At 38.3% G+C, this 21,882-nt stretch overlaps 1 protein-coding gene across 1 annotated transcript in view; it reads left to right on the top strand.

Moving 5' to 3' along the window:
• The window catches only part of Gpc6 (glypican 6), a 948,689-nt gene that overhangs the window by 441,283 nt on the left and 485,524 nt on the right, over positions 1-21,882 (top strand). The window contains exon 3 of the mRNA XM_051195229.1: positions 12,100-12,491. Within this exon, the coding sequence (XP_051051186.1) occupies positions 12,100-12,491 (392 nt within the window). The remainder of the gene's footprint in view (positions 1-12,099; positions 12,492-21,882) is intronic.

Genomic DNA, 21,882 nt, shown 5'->3' with positions numbered 1-21,882 from the left:
TGCCAATGGACGAAGCTTGAAATAATGACAAGACAAATGTGTTGCGCCTTTCATTGAGAAAACCTTCTTAAAACAATTTTGTGTGTGTGTGTGTGTGTGTGTGTGTGTGTGTGTGTGTGTCCATAGCCTTCATCCTTATGTTGTACTCATTTTTGACTTGTCATTAGTATTTTTGACATATTTCTGAACCATCTTAAGCTAATACCAACAGTGTATTTTTAAATGCGTGTCTTAACTGCTGAATTTGATTTTTAGCCATCATTTATTTCAAATAAAAGTTTCATTTTTTTTTTTTTTGCATCAGTTTGTTGTTTTTCAGGAGAGGGTCTCTCTGTGGTGAATAGACTGGCTGTAAACATGAGCTCTTCTTCTCCAGCCTGCAGTTATGGATAATTACTACATTTGTGTTTAAAATTCCTTAATACTCTTAAAATGCACATTTATGGATAACAGCACAAAGGTTTTTTCCAACTCCTGGATATCTTCAACATTGTCAACCTTGATTTACCTGTTGAACATGTAGAGATAAATTTAGAATACTGGTCAGTAGAGATTTTGTCACACTTACCAAAATCACCTTCCCCACCTCTACTTTGAAATGGCATCTTTGGCACACTGAACCAGAACCCAACTTGGAAAGACACAGAATCTGCTTTGGCAAATGATCTGTCAACTGACCCATGAACAAAAGCAAGATTGGTTTGCCCTTTGAAACAAACCTATTTGAATTTTATTACCTCTAGAGCACCTTGTGTCTCTAATCTTGTGAAAGGTTAGTGTTCTATCCGAGCGATATTGGAGAGAAAGGAGATGTCTGCTGTGGATGATAACTGCATATGGGTTGGAGCTGGAAAAGCAAGATTTACCATCTGCAAGCCCAAAGGCTTGGAGTGAGCATGGAGTGAGTCACATTGACCAGGGAAGCTTCCCTGTCAGGGTATTTAAAGCAAACATCCAAACACAACAGACTGCCATACAAAGGAAGCTTGGAAAAGCTTTTAAAATAATTCCTCCCAAAACAGAGCTCTCTTAATTCTTCACACAGATCATGTTTTCTTCTTGAAAATCATGCTTACAGATTTTGGTTCATTTTATAACACATAATAAAGAAGAAATAAAAATGGTACCATGGTAGCCTATACTTTGTAAGCTGTGCTTAAATAATATAGCAAACAAAATATGTACTAAAGGGAATAAAAACGCTAAGTACATTGTTTTAATTTTTCAACTGAACTTTCTTTTCAATGGCTTTTAATTAAAATCTATATAACGCAGAAATTAAGTTACATGCATTCAGTACAGAAGAACTTCCTGGGAGCTCATTAACTGCCTTTTTAATTTTTAGTATAATATTTTTATTAATTCTTTCAAATTTTACATGTGTATAAAATGTATTTTGATCACATTAACCAGGCTTCTCATGCGCTAGGCAAGTTTTTTTTTTTTTTTCATGTGAACATCTTTACCATTAATCACTATGTCCATCAAATTTCCCCTGAAGATTTCAACAGAGAGAATGTGAAGGACTCTGGGTTCCTAAGCATTTGCATCTGAGGTTTTGATTTGGGCTGACTGTGTATTAAAGGATGTTGGAGTAGTAGGATCCAGAGATGGCATTGATTTGAGAACCTTCGCTTGGGAAGCAGAACTTCCAGTCGTCTCGGTGTGGTCTTTGACTTAGACCTCTTTCTAAGCAGTACTTAGTCTGGAGCATCCATTCTCCTTCTTCCTACTGTCCAATGACCAGTGAAAGAAGAGGCTATTTGGGCTGTGTCTGGCTCTAAGGAGATGGGTGAAAATGAGGAGAGAGAGGGAGACAGAGAGACAGAGAGAGAGAGACAGAGAGTTCTCCATCAGTTCTCAGCCCATGAAATCTCCATTTATTGATCATTGATCAAAATTACAATTATTTTGGAGAACAAAGGAACTTCCTGCAACCCACTTGCTTTCAATATTAAAATATTCAGAATATTGTATATATGTGTGTGTGTCTGTGTGTGTGTCTGCGCACGTGTATTCCTAAATACATAAATATAATCTGTTCAACTGTTCAAGCTATACAATGCTACTTCTGTGTATATATAACCAGGGCTGACCATTTGGTATTGAATAACCAATTAGTTTCCCTTTTTAAGAATGTATGTGTCTGTGTCTGTGTATGCTGTGTCCATGACACATATGTGTGAAGAGCTGTGGAGGCCAGAGTATATCAGATTCCTTGGAGCTGGAGTTAACAAGCAATTGTGAACTATCTGATATTGGTGTGGGGAGTGGAATGTGCCTCCTCTACAAGAAACATCAGGTATTCTTTACCACAGGGCTACTTCTCCAGCTGTGTAAAAAGTGATTTCATAAGAAAGTAGAAGGCGAAAATTTATAAAAAGGAAAGGATGACAAATGAAGTAACTTCAGTCTTCTGTGTCCATAATCCCAAACCCACATCCCTGGGATTGGCCTGAACACTGGCCTTGCTTCTGCGTCCTAAGGCTCACTCTTCGTGGTTTGGTGGTAGGCTCTTTCTACTCCCAGCAAGTGCTGGGTGAACGAGGAATGGTCACTGTGGAAAGAGCTGGGAAGAGTGTGGACCCTGAAACACATATAATGACTCATTCTACATATAACTCCCATCTTTGTTTGGGAAGTTAATCTCTTCCTTCAGTTGAAGAAAACAAATAGAAAATAATGTTGTCTTTAAGAAGGTTCTACTTTAGGTTTGTGAAGGATTAGTCCAAAGCTGTGATTAATGCCTTCTTTAAGAGAAAAATGAAGTAGACTCATGGGCAAGCCCTGAAGGGTATTTATGGAACAAAGCTAAAAGTCTGGAATGATGCAAATGAACTGTGAGTATGTCTCCTCATCTCCCGAAGCGCCTGGAGGGACAGAAAAGAACCGTCTATGGCTCAGAACAACTGTTTGCTGTTGGCAGAAACTGTCAGCAAATTTCAAACTTAATTCATGATTGTGGGAATTAAGAGTTTGTCTATAGCACCTTGTGAACACAGAGGCCCTAATCAGTCTTGCTTGCTTTAAAGATGTCTTTGGGAAAAACGAAGCTACCTAGATATAAGCATTTATCCCTCCACTGTGGGAAAGCTCACTGAATATGAAAAAAGTTTCTCTTTTTGAAATCTGAACTCTAGTCAGCAATTTCCTACTTTGTTATCACGAATCTGTCCTTGTCAGGAAATGCTGCATTACACACCAGATTATGAAAAATCTTCTTCTATAAGTCTTTTCTACCGACTTTACATTAATGGTAATTAATTGAGGGGCTTTGGTGCACGGTATTGGCTGTTTCTAATGAACGTTATGGTTGTAAATGGATGGTTTGTCATTAAAAATGTCTTTATGGAAAAGTCTAGCCGATTAGATGAGTTAGGAAAACATAAAAAGGAGTAGTTAAATTGACCTGAATAATGCATCCAGTATATACTATTGCAGTATTAGTTATAGATTAATTGATGTCCCTAATAATAAAACACCATACTATTATACTATTGCTAAGTGTTTTATTATATTTTTTGAAAATCAAATTTATTGAATTATTGTATGTTTTCAGAACTATAATGCCTCCACTAACATTTAGGTTGTAGAGCCAAAGGAATAAAGATAAAATAAATAATCATGTAGATGAATATAGAAAACAATTGTGAATTAAGTGTTTTACTATTTAATAGATGATGTGTTTATAATTTTATGAAAATAATTATTGAAGTGTAGAGAAAGCTGTATATTGTTTTAGGGCATTTGACAGTTTTACCAAGGTGTTGAAGTATGGTTTACATTCCAATTTCACTAATTATCATGAAGGGAAGCTTAAAATGTGGGAATCATGGTGGCATGTGGTTGAGTTCCTCTCTGTGGTTACTTAAAGGTCCAGAGGGTTTGATTTGTGTCTCCACCACGAAAATAAGTTTAAAAAGAAAAAAAAAATGAAAGAAATAAAATAGGTATTTTTCGTTGGAAAAGTCAAAATAGTTTTTAAAAGCTGGCTTCAAAATGGAGGGATACTATTTCAGCTCAGATACATGGAGGAGGGCCTAGGTCCTCCCCCAAATGATGTGGCAGACTTTGATGACCCCCCCATGGAAGGCTTCACTAACCTTGGGGAGTGGATCAGTGGGGGACATGGGAGGAAGGGAGGGAGAGGGAATGGGGGATTGATATGTAAAATAAGATTGCTTCTAAATAAAAAGAAAAATTGAATGGGCAACTATTTCTTCTTTTGTTTATTTCCTCATTTAGATCCAGTGACAGTGAGATTTACTTTTCCTTAAGACATTTTATAGGATTTACTGAATGATAATATTGAAAAAAATTAATGTGTCCACTAGAAGTCACTAAAATTATCTAACTTCTTTGAAAATTAAAAGGTCCAAGGTTTTATTTCTAGATTTCACTTATCTTTAAGAGAGAATATAACAATGAATAAACCTTGGATCTTCAAACTACATCTTCACACATGTAATGAAAATAATATTAAAAGAGAAAACTATATTCCCACCACTCATTTGAGGGTCAAGAAACTAATGGTTAAACTGTCTTCCTGACTATAAACGCTGCAAGAGACTAATTTTCAAATATCTGAATGAGGGTCTATGAACTCTTGTCCAAGAAGCCAGTAAAAAATTTCCAGACTGTACTAGATGCTAAATATCTTAGGTTCCATGTATGTCCTCTATTGCATGTACATTAAAATTGCATGGTTTTCTGCTTGCTTTTCCTTCACACAATGAAAAACGTAGAATCTGTTCTTAGTTCCCAGGTCACTAAGTGGAACCTGAACTAATTGCCAAAGTATTGCCTAGAGGATGTTTGTTGGCTCACTTGTGTTCAAGTCACTAAATAATGGACTAGGAAGGAGGGTTCTGTTGAGGAAACAGCTGGGTGGTGTTCCAGTTGTGTTGGCAAGCACATTCTCTGCTAGGCAGACTCAGTAAGCATTGGTGTAATATGGGCATCTCATCTCCGGGGGCCTATGAAGTTTAAGATCAAGTAGGCCCCCTTTATAAAAATGCCAAATATCCTCAGGGAGACACTGAATTAGGACAATAATATTCCCGAGTTCCAGTGTTCTGGTGGTTTTCGTTGCTTGTAAACATAATAACTACTTATAAAAGACCATCATTAGGAATTCAGTTTGGAAGTGAAAGCATGTGTATTTGTTTACACTGTTCAGCTGCATGCCTCTAGACATGAGCTCTAATCACAGTGTCCTGGCTTTCTCAAGTGCTTTGGTCTAGACATTGACATGCTTAGCAGAGGGAGGGCCTCATCCTTGTGAATCTCTTTAGTTATTTCCCTAACATTAATGTTAAAACCAACATTAGGCTACAGTGTCATGGGACTCAAGCATGCTATCATTATACTATGAAGATATGATTTATATGTAACTTACCAGGAATATGCAAATATACGCTCTGAATATATTACTGATGATATATGTGTGCTGTTATAGAATGATGCATGTTCATATCTATCGTAAAGTAAGACACAATTTCATTAGATATTTTATCATCCCTTGTTAAGCCAGTCACTGTTACATACCCTAGCAAAAACTTATGTTTTATGGTTTATTCTCTGCTCTCATTGATTGAACCTATATGAGGGAAATAGAACCTTAGAGATGGCGCATGCTCCCCAGTCTCAATGACCTATATCCACTAATTAATAATAGGGGCAGAAATTACACAAATCATTTTGCAATGATGCTACAATTTTGGGATGCATTTTGCAATTTGAATTTACATATGGTTGCATCCACTCTCTCGGGGGTTTATAACACTTCCTATTGATTGTTCAGATTACAGGGTCACAGTTTGACTTGGGGTAAACTACAGAGTTACCCCTTACTATTGGAAGCCTGTGTTGCCTCAGCACTATAAGAGATAAATTCATGTACGAGTTACATAACTTGTATGTACCACATATATATCCACTTAAGGTAAAGCTACTTCACGCGTCCTGAGACTAGTGATATTCCTAAAATATTGACCCAAGCCATATTTTAATCTTAAGTTAAACTTTGATATATATTCTTTTCTGCTAAATTGTAACAGAGAGATAAATACATGTACTTTGCTATATTGTTTCAGTTTTAAAGAGTTTGCCCTGTGAAGGGAAGGTAGGTACTCACATAAGGGACAGAAATATGGCTATAATAATCCTTGGAACAGACATGTTTAATACAGTATTAAATCTTCTAGGTCTCTATTAACTCCTAGAAGGATCTTGCTATAATATAATTATATAATTCATGAATATATAGGAATAAACATATAAAGAATAATAGAACTGAGAGGTAGGTTATATATATATAAGTAGCAGATCAGCAATAAACTAATAAGAATGCAACACTATCTCTCAATAACTGTAGATCCTAATTTCCCCCTTCAGTATAACTTCTACACCATCACTTTTGAAAATGAATTCTGGAGATCTACGTCTTACACAAAATATGAGTGGTATTTAAGAAAAATCTCTGAGATGATTTTGCAGAATATCAATTCAAAATACATGTCCCTTCTATCTCTCACATGCCTGTCTTTTTAACTTTATTGTGAAGAATTAAATAATGGCCCGGGTGGTATATATTTGAAACACCAATCTCAAATCAAAACTCCAAAGTGAGTTTTTTCAATACAGTACATTTCCCACAGAGTGGACGGATTCTCCCTGTGGAAGACTGTCATGCATGGAGCTGCCTCACAGCTTGGGAGTCCGCAGGAAGGCAGCATTGCTAGGAACGCTCCTATGCAGGCAGGTGTCTATGTCTTAGGAACACTGGCAGGCATTGGGGAAGTGCCATCATCAACAGTATTGATGACAAATGTCACTCACAATAGAACAGAAGCCATAGTGTGTTTTATGCACAGATGGCTGTGAAATTGTAACATGGTGGGATCTGGATGATTATATCCAAAAACTATTTGCATTTGGAGGATTATAGGTGGGTAAATCAGTAGTGTTTCTAAAATGTGGTGTTCTCCTCTCCTGTCCTCTCCTCTCCCCTCTCTTCTCTCTCTCTCTCTCTCTCTCTCTCTCTCTCTCTCTCTCTCACACACACACACACACACACACACACACACACACACACACACACACAAAACTTTGAGCCAGGTTGTATTTCACTGAGACTTAAGTTTTCAATCTACATCCAGTCATTTGCTCTCATCAGTATTTAAGATTTTCCATAATAGGAACCTTACATAGAAATGAAATATTGCCCTCTAAGGTCTCAGTCTGAATATAAGCTGTATTATATCTCCTGCTGTTTAAAATATAGCTCATCATTACAAGAAAATAGACCTGAGGATGACAATGTCTGGAAATGTTCTTTGCCCAAACAGGTAGTGTTAAGCTGGGGAGAGCGATTCTTTTTCTCCGAAGATACTGCATTCTTCCTGCCATACTAAGTGAAGGCTATGGTACTGGCATCTAGTAGGCAGAAGGAAGGGATGCTAATTTCCTCCTATGGTGCCCAGGGAAGAAGACTTGATGTGACATTACTGAGACCAAGGCACCTGAAGTAGCAGAGTAGAATCCAAGTGAGAAATGCTGGGCCATGACACAATGTCATCTTCAAGTCTTAAGCAACAACAATATCTGTCTTTACTTGACCCTAAGATCACAGCTCCTGGACAGTAGAAAGCCACTGGCCATTTTGGAACCATGTATGTTTTTGTTTGTTTGTTTACCATCAATATAGATGAGAGATGAAAATAATTGCATTTGGGGTTTTACTCCATTAATGCAACCAATTTGAATCAACATGTTTTCCTGGTGGCAATATCAGGTTATAGTTTAAAAAAGGTTGAAACAAAAATGTCTTGAATGCTAACGGAAATAAGGAAGAACACTTCTATCCAGTCAAGCTTGAAAAAACCATGGACAGTGTAGGCGGGGACTGTGTTGTGTGCCTGTGAATCACTGCCTTTATTGGTCACCACTTCCAGACTGTCTTTCAGGAATGCTCCTCTTCCAAACCATTCCATAGCTGAACTCTGATTCATCAACATTTTAAGGGGAGGAATTGGAGATTAAGAGAATAGTCCAGGATCAGACTCAGCCCTCCACATCTAGAATCTGTAATCTTGACAGCTTCAACTGTCAATAACTACACAATTTTCACTTTTTGAGTTATACAATTTTGTAAATTCGTACCGTCATCCAAAAACATCCCTTCATGTATTCGTGTGTGTGTGTGTGTGTGTGTGTGTGTGTGTGTGTGTGTGTGTGCGTGCGCGCGCGTGCACGCTCACAGGATTGCACATGTGTATACCAATGTCTCCTTACATTACATAGATCCTGGAGATCAAGGTCAGGTCATCAGGCACAGTGGTGTTCCTGCCTGGTGAGTCATCTTGCTGGTCCTGAATCAGCCCCACTACAGAAGCTTTCCATAGATATAGGCAATCAGGTTTAAAAGTACATACATGTAATCTAGCACTTGAGGTGTCAAGTAAAGATTACTGGGAGTTTGAGGCTAATCAAGGCTACATGGGATCCTTTCTTTAAACTACAAAACTGAACAAACAAACAAAAGGATAAAAATAGAATGAAAGCGTAAGAGTAGAAAGGAAGTCATGCCATAGCGTGCTGTATCCCATATCTCTGCACTGCCTGACACAGGATATGCTTATCTCTGTGCTCACACGAACATGTTCTTTCTGGCTCGCTGGGAGTCACCTTTGCTGTGTCCCGCTACGGATAAATTTTCAGGATGCCTCAGCCTGCTTCCCAATGTTGCTTTACTTCTTCTTGCTCCTGCATTGGCCCTTCCATCCACTCATTCCCTTGGATGCTTGATTTGAAACTTTCCTACCCCTTGGCACCTGGAGTTGATGGTTTGCCCCTGATGAGCCCTGAGCAATAGGCAGCACTTTATACCCTTGCTTCTGGAAGAGAGGCAGTTTTTATCTACAGACCTGTTCTCTGTTCTCTTGTGGAGGTGTGCGGGGGGCAGCCTGCAACCTCCCCCAACAGCATACAGACATCTGCATGGAAATATCCCCTCCAGGTGAACAGAATCTTCCAAGGGCTGATGCTGACTGGGGAAGTTCTTTTGTGTACCTAGGAAGCTTCTCTGAGCCCTGCGCAGCTAACTAACTTTGATGTATATTTTGTGATTAGGAAAGAAAAGAAAAACCAAACACCATTTTGTTCAGCCAAACTGTGTCTCATAGATGAGAATTTTTGTTGACTGAAGGCTTCTCTCAGATGTGAGCTTTGCCCTTTTCTATTATAAACAAAGGGCTACCCTGAGATTCTCTTTTATTTCTCCTGACTTTTATTATCTTTGATATGTTAGGGCATGATATTTCATCAGCAAAATGGAAGGGATAACTGTCTTCCAAATCTCAATTCAGTTTTGTTTCCCAAGAAACAAGTATCATCCAAGCATAAAATCCTCAGTTCAGAGTCATCCTTCAAAAAAGTAGATGTCTACAAGGCCTGAAAAACACGGGGTGGGGATGCTGTGTGAGTGTGTGTCAGTTTTGCTTCCTTAGTACCAAACTCTTTAGATAATGACATACTCTCACAAAATTGGTACCTTAGATTTTAATGATGGCTCTTATTAAGTAACCCAGACTGGCCTTGATCTTATGATCTTTCTTCCTACACATCTCAAATGCTGAGATAACAGTTATATATCACCATGCTTGGGCTTATAAAGTGTTTCTTGGAGCAAGTAAATTAAATTACAATGTCTTACGTTCTATACTCAACAATGCATCCTAATTTAAACAGCAGAAAGAATAAGAGAATAAGCAGGCCATCATTTTTAACCAATCAGCTTCCAATTGGGATTATATCCAGTATTTCAGAATCCCTTTGTTAGAAGAGGAAAACACATTAGTGGCATTGCACTTAGTAATAGGAAAATACAATTTCATCTCTGGAGATAAATACTGTGTCATCTTTGGTGAAGACAGGGGTACAGCAGGATTATCCAGTACCATTTTTCTGTCTGTCTATCTGTCTCTATCATCTGTCTGTTTCTCTATCTATCATCTAGCTGGCTATACATCTATCTATTCTCCCTACTACACACTTGATTGCTAACTATCTACACCACACACTTGATTACTAACTATTCATCGTAGAAGGCACTACTCTGTGTTCAATAAATTAAGCTTTAATTCCACAGTCCAAAAAAAAAAAAAAAATGACCTAAAAAAACAAGACAAATGAATAGGCTGTTCAGGGCTCATGAGTAGAATACATTTTCCAGTCTATTTATATTAGTATTTTTCGAGTCAATGATGTTTCCATTCTTTACTTTTTTCACAATCTATAACACCTGTCACCCTCTTCCTGGGTTAGCACACCGGAGCTCTCTTCATTCTTGCTACTAAGATTGAACAGTTTTTTTAAAGATGTTTTTGTACTTGGATATTCAATATTAATAATTTATTGTTCTAATTTAGGACCAACTAGGTAGATATTTATGAAAAGGTTTTTGTCAGGCATTGATTTCATAAAGTCATAAGTCAAGCTGACATGCAGTATACATAATTATCTTCAATATTCAACTTTACTTTGTCTTGAAGGTTAAAAAGTTTATACCTTCCAATTTATATTTTCTTAACTAAGATTTTAATTGTGGAAATTTATCTACCTATTTATAGTGTATAATCATTGCATCAGAGTGGTTTCCTTATCTTTAAACCCATTTTTAATTTTTGATTAATACAGCATTGTGTATATTTGCGAGTATAATATTTCAATACATATATCAATATGTCATGATTAATTCAGAAATATTAACATTTTCCATCTTCTTTCCAGTCATAGAGTTTTAATGAAATATAAAGTAATTTTACTTTTAGGAAATAAATAAAATTATATGTTCTGACTTCAAGAAAAAAAAAGAAATTCTGTTCACCATGGAGACTAAATAAACTCTTCAATGTTGATATATCTGTGAACATAGAATTTCTGTATTTAAGAAAAGTAGTGTAAAGAAAGAAAAACTATGTGGAAATATGTTACAAATTGGGGAAAATATTTAATTCTGTATTAAAATCTTGAAATTGAAAAATCCTATTGTAATTAGGCTTAGCTAGTGTCTGTAGGGCTAGAACTACTTTCCTAATTATGTATATTTTGTACATAGTAAACGTTTATTAAAATGAAAATATCAATACAGGAAAAGTATTCTTCCTCCATGAAAGCCAACTCAACAGACTCCTCTTTAAACTCTATTGCTTTGGCTTTGTTTGAAAACAGCACAGAGTAGTCACAATCAGTAGGGATGCAAATTAACTATCGAGAGGATGTTTAATTCCTTATGCATCTGAAAGGAAGTTCTAGACTCAATACTCAGCCAATTTCTAAGGGGGGGGGGAACAAATTAGTTCCTAGAAACACTGGACAGGATTTGCCAACCTTTCCTTCTGCATTTGGGAAATAATTGTCCAGCACTCAACAAAGGAGAGTTGTTCTGTAATTTCTTCTTGGAGCCCTTGGAATGTGTGGACTTCATTTGAGCCTGTTCTTACAAGTGGGGACATAGCTCCAGGTACAGAAAGAACTGATAACCTCTAACTATCTTCTCTTTGCTGTTTCTCACCCAACTTACACAGTGAAAATGGGCTGAAAACCTTGACGTAGTTTTCCACTGGCACTCATCTGTGGAACAACTTCTATGCTGATCTATCTCTGGCAAGCGAGCTTCTATCAAGTCATGAGAATTTTTTCTGAAATTTAATAATACTTGGAAGGATAATTTGAGCCATTTTTAGAAGGGCATTCATTACTTGGTAATCTAATATTAACTGATGTGTTTTGAACTAGAAATCATGGGGTCTTCTGATTTACGTACTAGAAATTCTGGTGTAAATCGAATCTCACTGCTCCTCAATAATCGATTAATAACTTAATCAAAGAATTGTTTTTTTCTATATAGCAGCACATTAAACTGAGTGTGTTGTGCTAAGAATATAGCTCAGTGGTAGCATTCCTAGCACATGTGAGGGCAGCAGGTTCGAGTCTCAACATCACCCAATAAAGAAAACAGTTAAGTTGTTAAGGTAGAGTGGTCTTGGAATTTCTGCAGATAATTCATTTATGCCTGCTTTCTTGTTTGCTCTCTAGAATTTTTCCGTGAGCTGCTGGAGAATGCCGAGAAGTCCCTAAATGACATGTTTGTGCGGACCTATGGGATGCTGTACATGCAGAATTCGGAGGTGTTTCAGGACCTCTTCACTGAGCTGAAAAGATACTACACAGGGGGTAACGTCAACCTGGAGGAGATGCTCAATGACTTCTGGGCGCGGCTCCTGGAGCGGATGTTCCAGCTGATAAACCCCCAGTATCACTTCAGTGAGGACTACCTTGAGTGTGTGAGCAAGTACACGGACCAGCTGAAGCCCTTTGGAGACGTGCCGCGGAAACTCAAGATTCAGGTCACACGCGCCTTCATCGCTGCGCGCACCTTCGTCCAGGGCCTGACAGTGGGCAGAGAAGTTGCCAACCGCGTTTCCAAGGTAACCGAGGGAATGGTGTCTCTATAGTTGGTCATCCTCTTTTCTTAAAAACAAAGGCATACCTATAAAACAAAGTAAGACAAAGATTCTCAATCCAAGTGGCCCCCGCTCCTCATGGCCTTAGGTACATGTCCAAGCTTAAATCTGATTGTTTATATTTTCTGTCAGAAAAAAAAAAAAAGATAGAGAATTTTAATGCAATTGCGTATGGTTTGGCAGTTAATTAAAATATATATTTATCGGCAAGGTAGCAGAGTTTTCATATGGGTTACACACGAGTACAAGGTGGCTTGCAACTAGCAACCCCACATCCAAGATTGGGGGATGATAAATGCGCGCGGGCCAGTCCGCTCAGCTTCTAGTACTCCTGCGCATGAAAGCCTCCCAAGGTGGGGGACCTAGAAACAGGACAGGGGCCCTTGGCATCTCTTCGTTGTCAGAATGGTGTAGGTGCTCAACGCTGAGAGCGGAGCCTTCGCCCGGCACCAGTGGCTGCAGAAGCTCTTGGAGTAGACGTGGGGTACTAATGGATACAAAGTGTAGGTTCTGGAGAATAGTCCCTTGCATTGTCCTTTATCTTTCTAATTCCACGCTGCGTGTTGTGTTGGATTTATGAAAAAGATAAATCTCTAATCCACTTTGGGGCCTTGAGGATAATGTCCATAAACCTTTAATACATGCGATCACTCGGGGCCACTGTCTTTCAACAGCCAGCATTTCCCGCGCCAAGCATATCTGCGTCTGTTTAAACTCTGCCTTGACATTTAACTGCTCTTATGAGGTGGGCCTGCCCATTTATGAGGTCAGCCCTACAAATAGTCTAAAAGATGATTTATATAAGAAGTAAAGGGAAAACAGTATATAAAACGAGACTGGTACTAATCTTTCTTAAAGAAGGTCATATTTGTACAGAGATTAGTGTCAAACAGTAATTTTTATTATAGGTCTGTGCCCAAGAGTCCCAGAATTGTTTTTATCTTTTTTCTTTTTCTTTTTCTTTCTTCCCCTATTGATACTAACCTACAATATTTTATTTTTGTTCTTCCTTTTTATCTCATTTACATCTTGACATAAAGACAGTGCAGTCTATACTGTTAAAGATACCTCTCTGTGGCATGACATAAAATTCCTAGCAATCCATTTTTATGAGTTATCAGTTTCTAAAATGTTACAGCATGCAGAGTCAATTTTAAAAAGGTTTTTAAAGCAATAATTGTAAGGAATGCAATGACATAAAGGTCATATAACAAAGCTGGCTAATGCAATGTTTTCTGATGGATATCCACAATATTTGACCTAACAAAGGAAACCGTTCCTCAGACGTGGTTTAATAAGGACACAGCCAACTGGAATAGCAAGAATGTGTATGATTCCACAGGGATGGTCTGTAAAATACAAAGAAGTACAAGAAGAGAAGGTATGCCCAAATGTCATGACCAAGATATATCTTGCTGTAAGAAACAAATTGAATTAAATAGTAGTTAAATTAAAAGGTAGTCACAGAGTCTTTGAGAGGGAAGCCTGACCCTTGTTGAAGGACAGAACGTCCATTCATGAAGCATGAGATGAAATGCATGGATAAGTGTGTGCACTGTTTGTGGTCGTTTCTGCCGACTCCACCTGAATGTGAGTAACATCTGGACTTAGATAGCATGACCTTAGAAGATTCCAGGTAGATAGGAAGGTATATTGTTTTTTGTTTTTTGTTTTTTTTCCTATAAAATATCTAAGGAGCCAAAGTGAAATGCAGTCTAATGACTGCTTTTACTTTCCCTCAGAGAATCGCACTGATAACTGCCCAGGATTATTTCCTAGGTCTTCATAGGATGGTGTGCTCTTGGGTACTAGTTTGTAGATTCTAACATGTTCCAGTTTAAGATGAAGGACATTAGGAACCAACCATGAGTAGAATCACCTTCAGATTTTTCAAGAATTCATGCGAGTTGTATTATACAACAGCAAATTCTTTTCTCTAAGCAGCAACTACAGAGGCTTGAGGTGTAGTTTGTGGGTCATGTAACTGAAAACTTAACTGTTCTATATTGGCTTCACTCACCTGGGCTCCATTAGTTGTAGCCGCTGAAAGCATTTTATCTCCAGTTTTGGAGATAAAAAGATAAGATGGAGTGTAGACATGTGGGTGTGAAGATAGGTGGGTAGATAAATGATAGACAGAGTTTCATGTTCAATGCAGCTGCGCAATTACTTTTATCAAGTAATTCATAACTCACAGATTTTCACAATTTCCGGAACATGTATAGCCATTAGAAATGCATCCATTAGTTCAATGACGGCTTTCCAACTACTGTGTATACCAGGAGGAAAGTGTTATCAATGTTAAATACTCCCTGAGAGGAGAAGGGAGATTTACGCTTCCTGTTCACACCCACTACAAATCAGGAGTGTCCACCTGCTCTACAAATGGAGAAAGTCAGAGTTGGTGCAGTAGTGACAGAAGTTTGGAGAACTCAAGGGACGTTAGGCAGATGTCACCTGCTCTCAGCATCATATCTTGGGAGTTTGGTCCCCTCCCGTTTCTCATTTTATTTCAGTGACAATTTAAGTCTTTGAAAGCATCATTAATGGCTTCTAATTAATTGTTTTGACTGGAAAATGTGTTTCTTTGGCAAAACACGGCAGCACTAGACAAATGTTTTGACAGAACCTAATAGGGAAATTCCATTCTTAAAAGTGGAAGATTAATTTGAGAGCCTCAACAGAATTATTTTTTAAACATAGACTTGCTGTATTATGGATACAAATGATGATGCTTTTTGTAGCCTTAAAAATGGGGAGATAATATTTTGTGTGTACAACCAAAGCTCTCCATGAAGTACTGAATGATTCTCTAATGAATGGCCATGATGGGTGAGCTAGGATTTACTTTCAGTATGAATTACCATTTTTGAGTATGCCAAGAGTTGTGTGCCATGAAATGTGAAGATCTTTCATACTTTTGAAGAGTGAGTATAACACTACTATACTATAGCTAAACACATTGGAAACACCTGTCTAGTTGAACACTTCCACACCCTCTAACTGTAATTCCTTGCTACAGTCAAGTAGACGTGCAAAAGAATTTTCTAAGAAGCATTTGTGAACAAAAATGCAGCTAAAAAAAAATAATTACCCCCATCTAGTCTATGTCAACGGTGATCTCTGCTCTATGCAGTCCTTTGGAACACAAATGTGAACTTCACCATACTCAATGTCTGGGTATCCCAAAGCCTATTTCAGGAGGAAGACAACACATAAATCACCAAAGTTGTTTCACCATTTATACGAAGCTCAAACAATGTGAGGATAAGTAATACTACTCCGGAAAATACAAATAAATAAATAAAAATAAATAAACGTATGTGATAAACTCAGGAACTTCGGGCTAAAAACGAAACTTGTGCAGTGGTATAAATGATGTTGGGATGTACAGTCAAGCAAGGATGGAGTGGAGCTTTTGAAGCCATTGCTAGCTCTCTTTAAGCTGGATACTAGCTACAGATTCCAGAGGGCTGTCTGCATGTCTCACATGTAAGACTTTTCTTAATCAAGGAAATTAACGTAAGGAAATTCTTTACCAGTTGTCCAACCATGCCTCTTTTTAGCTGTATAGGTATGACCATGTTTATGAATTTCCATTTTTTATTGAGTAACCATTCTTTAGATTATGTTGAATATTTTTTGTGTGTGCAGTATACCAGGGAAAGTTCTGAAAATGAATGCACAAACCAGCTTTGATAGTGTAGTATTGACTGCATTAAGCTGTGCATGCATTCTGTTTTTCATCATTTGAACTCTACTAAAAAGCCATTCCTTGTCCCCTTTTGTGTTCACCCACTGATGAGCAGAGACATGGATGCCAGCAGCTACTTAGAAAGGCTTCTCAGGAAGTGCATATTAGGAAGGGTTTCTGAAAGAGATCTTAACTGCATGTCTACTCACCTGAAGTTTCTAACAGTTTTCACAAAGACAAATGTGGGAATCACTCCGGTGTCTTGCCTGGTTCGAAATGATGCCATTTACAGACAAAGGGGCATGACTTTTTCCTCATTTATTTAATAAAAGGTACAGGCTATGCAGGCATATAGGACAGTTACTAAAGTGTTTACAAGCAAGCATAAGGCCCTGAATTCAAACTCCAGAACACACACACACACACACACACACACACACACAGAGTAACCCAGTACTGAAACATGGTGAGTTGCTGGGGTCCTACTTGGTGAGCGTAACCTACCTGGTGAGTTGCAGGCTAGTGAGAGACAGTGTCTCAAACAAAATAAGAGAATGAAATTGTGGGTGGTGCCTGAGGAATAATACCCATCATTGTCGTTCAGCCCATGCACACACATACACAGAGGTATAAGCACAAACATGTGTAACTCCCCCCCCCCTCCAATATACACACTTTTACCAGGTAGGTAAATCCTGGTAATTGTACCAAGATCAGTCACATGAACTCTGCAAATCATTGATTTGTTTCATAAAACCTGAGTCAGTAGCAGAGCTGAGATGCAATGCACCGGAAGTATTAACAAACACTGTCATCTCTATGTCTAGCCTTTCTTCCTTTATTTTGGAAGGCAGGTGTGACCCAACAGTTTTAGAAAGACAAAGGGATTTCTCTCCTTCCCGTGTTTCCTGGGCATACTGGTGTCTTTAACTAAGAAAGCTAAGAGGTAGATCATCTACACTGTACATAGCTCTACTTTGGAAAACCATTCTGAAAGAAGAACTGTGTGGCCTACTTGTGGGCGAATTTGGACTATGTTCTAATCCTTGAGGTTTGGAAATTTTTAAGATATAAATAAGAATACCTGCAGTTCCTATCACCTGAATTTCTAGTTTCCTTCCTTCTGTGGTAATGTTTTAAATAGAGCTGATTTTGTGACATTTTCTAGAACTGAAAAGGACCACAAAAAAGGCCTTGAATGGACAAATCCTTTCCATATTTCATCTGTGGTCTATGTATTATCTCCTGTAATTTACAATGATCTGATGAAATCTCAGTTTTACATAGTGTTAGGAATGTAAAGCGAAGGCCATTCACTTTTATTCCTTTCTCCTTGTGTTTTCTGTACATATAATAGGTGAGCTGCATGTGTTCACTGTTCAAAAGCCCCGGGCAGCTTCTTTCTATTCTCTCTCTCTCTCTCCCCTCTGTGTGTGTGTGTGTGTGTGTGTGTGTGTGTGTGTGTGTGTGTGTGTGTGTGTGTGAGAGAGAGAGAGAGAGAGAGAGAGAGAGAGAGAGAGAGAGAGAGAGATGCTTGCCATGGAGCATAAGTCAAACTCAGAGGACGTTTGTGAATCAGTTATTTTCCTTTACCAAGTGTTCTCCAAGTGAGGGGACTCAGGTTTCAGGCTCGGTAAGTGGATTGGTACAAGGTGCTCTCACCTGCTGAGCCGCCTCCTCAGCCTTAAAAACATTAGTCAGGGTTAATGTGCACAGACTAATCGGTGAGCCAGACAGTTCTACCTCATGTTCACTTAGACTTCGAGGCTTATCTTTTCATAGCACTTGCTTCCTACTTTACGCCTCCTTCGGATGGCAAATGCTTGAAGCTCATCAACAGAAGCATCATTTCACACCCCTCCAGTGCTGTTCAGGTTCAGCAAGTTCTCCAAGTATCCTTCACCATGAACAGGGCCTGTGTCATCTACTGAACAAAGCATCCTTCTCCATGAGCCTTGCAGGTGCACAGCTTGCTAATTTCTTCTCACTTCCTTAAAAAAAAAAAAATGTTTTTACTTCTCACTCTCTCATTAGCATTTGAAAACACTTTAATTTGCTTAATCTTTATAGCTCAGAAAACAAAAGTACTTAACATATAAAACACACCAGGCTTGGGGATTTAGCTCAGTGGTAGAGAGCTTGCCTAGCCAGTGCTAGTCCCTGGGTTTGATCCTCCTATAAAATAGGGAGGGTGCAAATGGGGGGGGGGGACACAGAAGAAACACTAGTAAAACACTGAAGGTGGATCAACAGGAAGACAGGTGCCCGTTTTAACGGAATTATACCATAACTCAAGCACGATTTATTAAGAACAGACATAGCTCAAAGAAAAGCAAGAAGGACAATAGGCAGAGCTTCTAAAGGACTGGACATTAATGTTGCCATTGTCCCCATTCTTTGCTCTTTTTAAGTTGGTCATCTTCCCAATTTATATCTCCAGGCTATACATCTTTCAAGGAAATATTACAACTAGTAAGGCACTTAAATGATTTTAGTAGAAGCAATCAAGTTCTTTTAATCAAGACCCATCCTTTCTCCTTACTTTTCTAGACTCCAGAGTAATCTGCCCCATTTGCTCTGAGTTTGCAGAGGAGAATTCATTTTTTTTTTTCTTCATGGCACCTAGATTTCCTTCTTCTCTTGTGATTTCCAGAGCTAGTCACAGAACCTGATACATATTAAATTCATAGATTTTTCAATGAATAACTTTAATTAGCTGCTTTATTGCTGTGTTTCTAGGTACTTATGACATTGGAGAAAGGAGCTCTTGGAGTCTGGGCAGTGCTTTAGTAGAAAGGACAGTAAAAGCAGAGTGTAAGTTCGTTTGCTCATGAGACTGTTAATAATAGCTCTATTTAAGCCTAGAGTGAAGAGTGGTTTCATGGCGTCTAATCTCTGTGTAGAAATGGTCTATAAACTAAGGCTCACAGACTAGCATATGGTGTTACTCTGCAACAGGGAAAAATTGAAAGTGGTTTTTGTTTATGTTTTAATCACTGTAGCAACTTCCTATTTCTCTGATGGGCAAGGGACCATCAGTGCAGTAAGTACTGTAAAGAGAGAATAATGTCATGATTTAAAAGGAAACTGTGTCAGATATCCAGATTTGACATATTTGGAAACAATACATGCTCCCCCAATGATGCTGTAGATATGCTGAGTCACACACATGGCTTGAGATGCGCTGTTCTGGAACAGTGGAAAGGAACATGCAAATTTGTTTACTTCATTGGTATATTTGACTTCTTATCTTTTGTATAATAAGTTTTTTTAAATATTTTTTTAATGCCCATGCTTTACCCCCAAGATATCATGTCTGTTTTCACAACCATGATGAACTTAGTAAAAACCAATTTGAGTTGGCATGTCTACTGTTTGACTATGACCCACAGTAAGAACTCCTCTGGGGCAGTGGGATGTGTGCTCCAAACAGACAAGACATCTCCATTACTCACTGCTTGCCAACTAAAGTGAATCATGGTTTTGTTTTTTGTATTTATTTTTTAACCCAAAGGATAAAACTCCAAGGCTGTAACTCAAAAATACTGTGCTTCAGAAAGGGTTTCATAAAGAAAGGTGACATAAGACATTACCCCAGTGTTAATGCTGCCTCAGTTATGGAATAGTTATCTCTAAATGCACTCATGTAATTCTTGCCAGGAAACATGTTAATCTGCAATTAGGTCGCCTTGTAAAGTAGATCCCGAGTGCAGACAGGAGGTAACCCGGGCTGTGTGGTATCCAGGCCACACATGAAAAGTTCTTTCACTGTGTCATCTCCTAAGATTCGATGTGACAAGGCCATTGCATTATGTGGAACCAGTGTACTGCAGACTTTTAATAAGGCTGGACAGACGTAATGTGCTATCAGTGCTCACACAATGAGGAGGAGCTTAGGTACGGATGCCGCATGCTAGGTGGTATCGATAGCCGTTCCTTAGAATGCTGGGAGACGTATTGTCACATTGTGTGAATTTTCTCTACTGGCATCTTTGTGGAGACACACAGAGGTCATTCATTTCCACGCATGTGCATTTATAGCACTTTAGAACGGTCGATAACAGGATGGGTCAATTCCCTATGCTCAGGGTACTGTCACCACCCCAAGCAGTATTGAAAGTTGGCATTTTCGTGAATGTAACAGGGTTAGCCAAGAGTGACAATGGACAGTTCGGAGTGTCAGTAATCGGATAATGGTGACCTTGACATTCAGATGGAAGTAAAACTATAGCCTAAAATCAATTGAGACTCCAAGTTAACGTCAGATGACACTTAAGTATGTTGCATAAACAGAAAGTTTGAACTCGTTTTTGCCCTTGCAGGATGTGCTACATGCCAAAAACTGCCACTGTCATATTTGATACTCGGCAGAGGGGCAGTGGATTGTATATGGAAATTCCTTCTCCTGTGGTTCACAACATCTGACAAATTCAGACCTATGAATGCTCCTGTGAATAACTAATAATAAATACATTCATTCATTGAACACTTTAAACTTTAATAAACATATTAATTATAAAAACATTTTCACGTGCCATTCTCAAGACAGGTACAAATGCATCTTTCATAATGAAATATGTTCATTTATAAATAATATTGTTTAAACTTTTATTTTTCTCTTGGATTTGTAAAAGGAAAAAAAAACATGTTCTCTTACTGAAAATATAGCAAAGCATAAGTCATTTATTTTGCTGTATTTTGGTGAAAACTAATGATGGTTAGTGGCAAGTTCTTGATTTTATTGTGCTGTGAAAAATAGCAGAGAAGCAAGCCCTGCAGGAAGAGGTTTCCTTTGGCTCTTCTGAGAATTCTGTCATTCAGATCAGCAACCGGGCCAGCGAAATTTCAACTGTACCTACCTGTAGTAGAAAATTTCATTGAAAGGATGAACCCTGTGATATCCTGACCCATTTGTAGACAGAAGGTAACTATGTAAGACATTCATGACACTATTCCTATGAAACATTTCAAATGTCTACCTTGCATTGGAAAACACTGTGTCCTGACATTTTGGCTTGGAGAGAAGAGAGAATCCAGGGAGAGAGACTAGGCTGTTTGTGCACATGTGTTTTTATGTCGGCAAAACCTGATATATGAACTCTTTAGTGGGTATGAATCTTTATGTTCCATTCTATCCACATCCCCTGTCTTGATGAATATATACTATGCCATTCATGTATAGATTATGGGTCCAGAAGAGCTAACAAGATGGCATAGCCCTGTAGAATCACCCAACCAAATGTGCAATTTGCCCCTTAAGTCACAAAGAAAATTTAAACAAAATTGCCATACTAACCCAAATCAACTCATTCTCTAATTTTCTTTTTTTTCTTTTTTTTCTTTATTTAATTTTATATAACAAAGTCCAATTAAATGAAAACAAACATTTATACACAATATTTGGGAATTTGGGCGTCGTTCTTTCCAAACTACTTCCTGCTGGTAAGGGGCGCTGTCGTGGGGGATTCGAAGAAAATTCAGATATCCTGGCTGTAGTCTGTAGGGCTGTTTTGTCCAGCTGTTTTGAATGTAGGATCAGCTTGTACTCTGTTTCAGGCAGTCTGGCGTGATCAAACCACATTAGTCTGGAAGGAATCCACATCTTTTCATTTTCTGTGGAAACAAAAATAGAAATCCTTTTCCTCATTCTCTAATTTTCAT

Source organism: Phodopus roborovskii, unplaced genomic scaffold (genome assembly GCF_943737965.1).
Source record: "Phodopus roborovskii unplaced genomic scaffold, PHOROB, whole genome shotgun sequence".
Lineage (NCBI taxonomy): Eukaryota > Metazoa > Chordata > Mammalia > Rodentia > Cricetidae > Phodopus > Phodopus roborovskii.
Note: the sequence above shows the minus strand (reverse complement) of the source record. Positions and strands in the feature narration are given on the sequence as shown.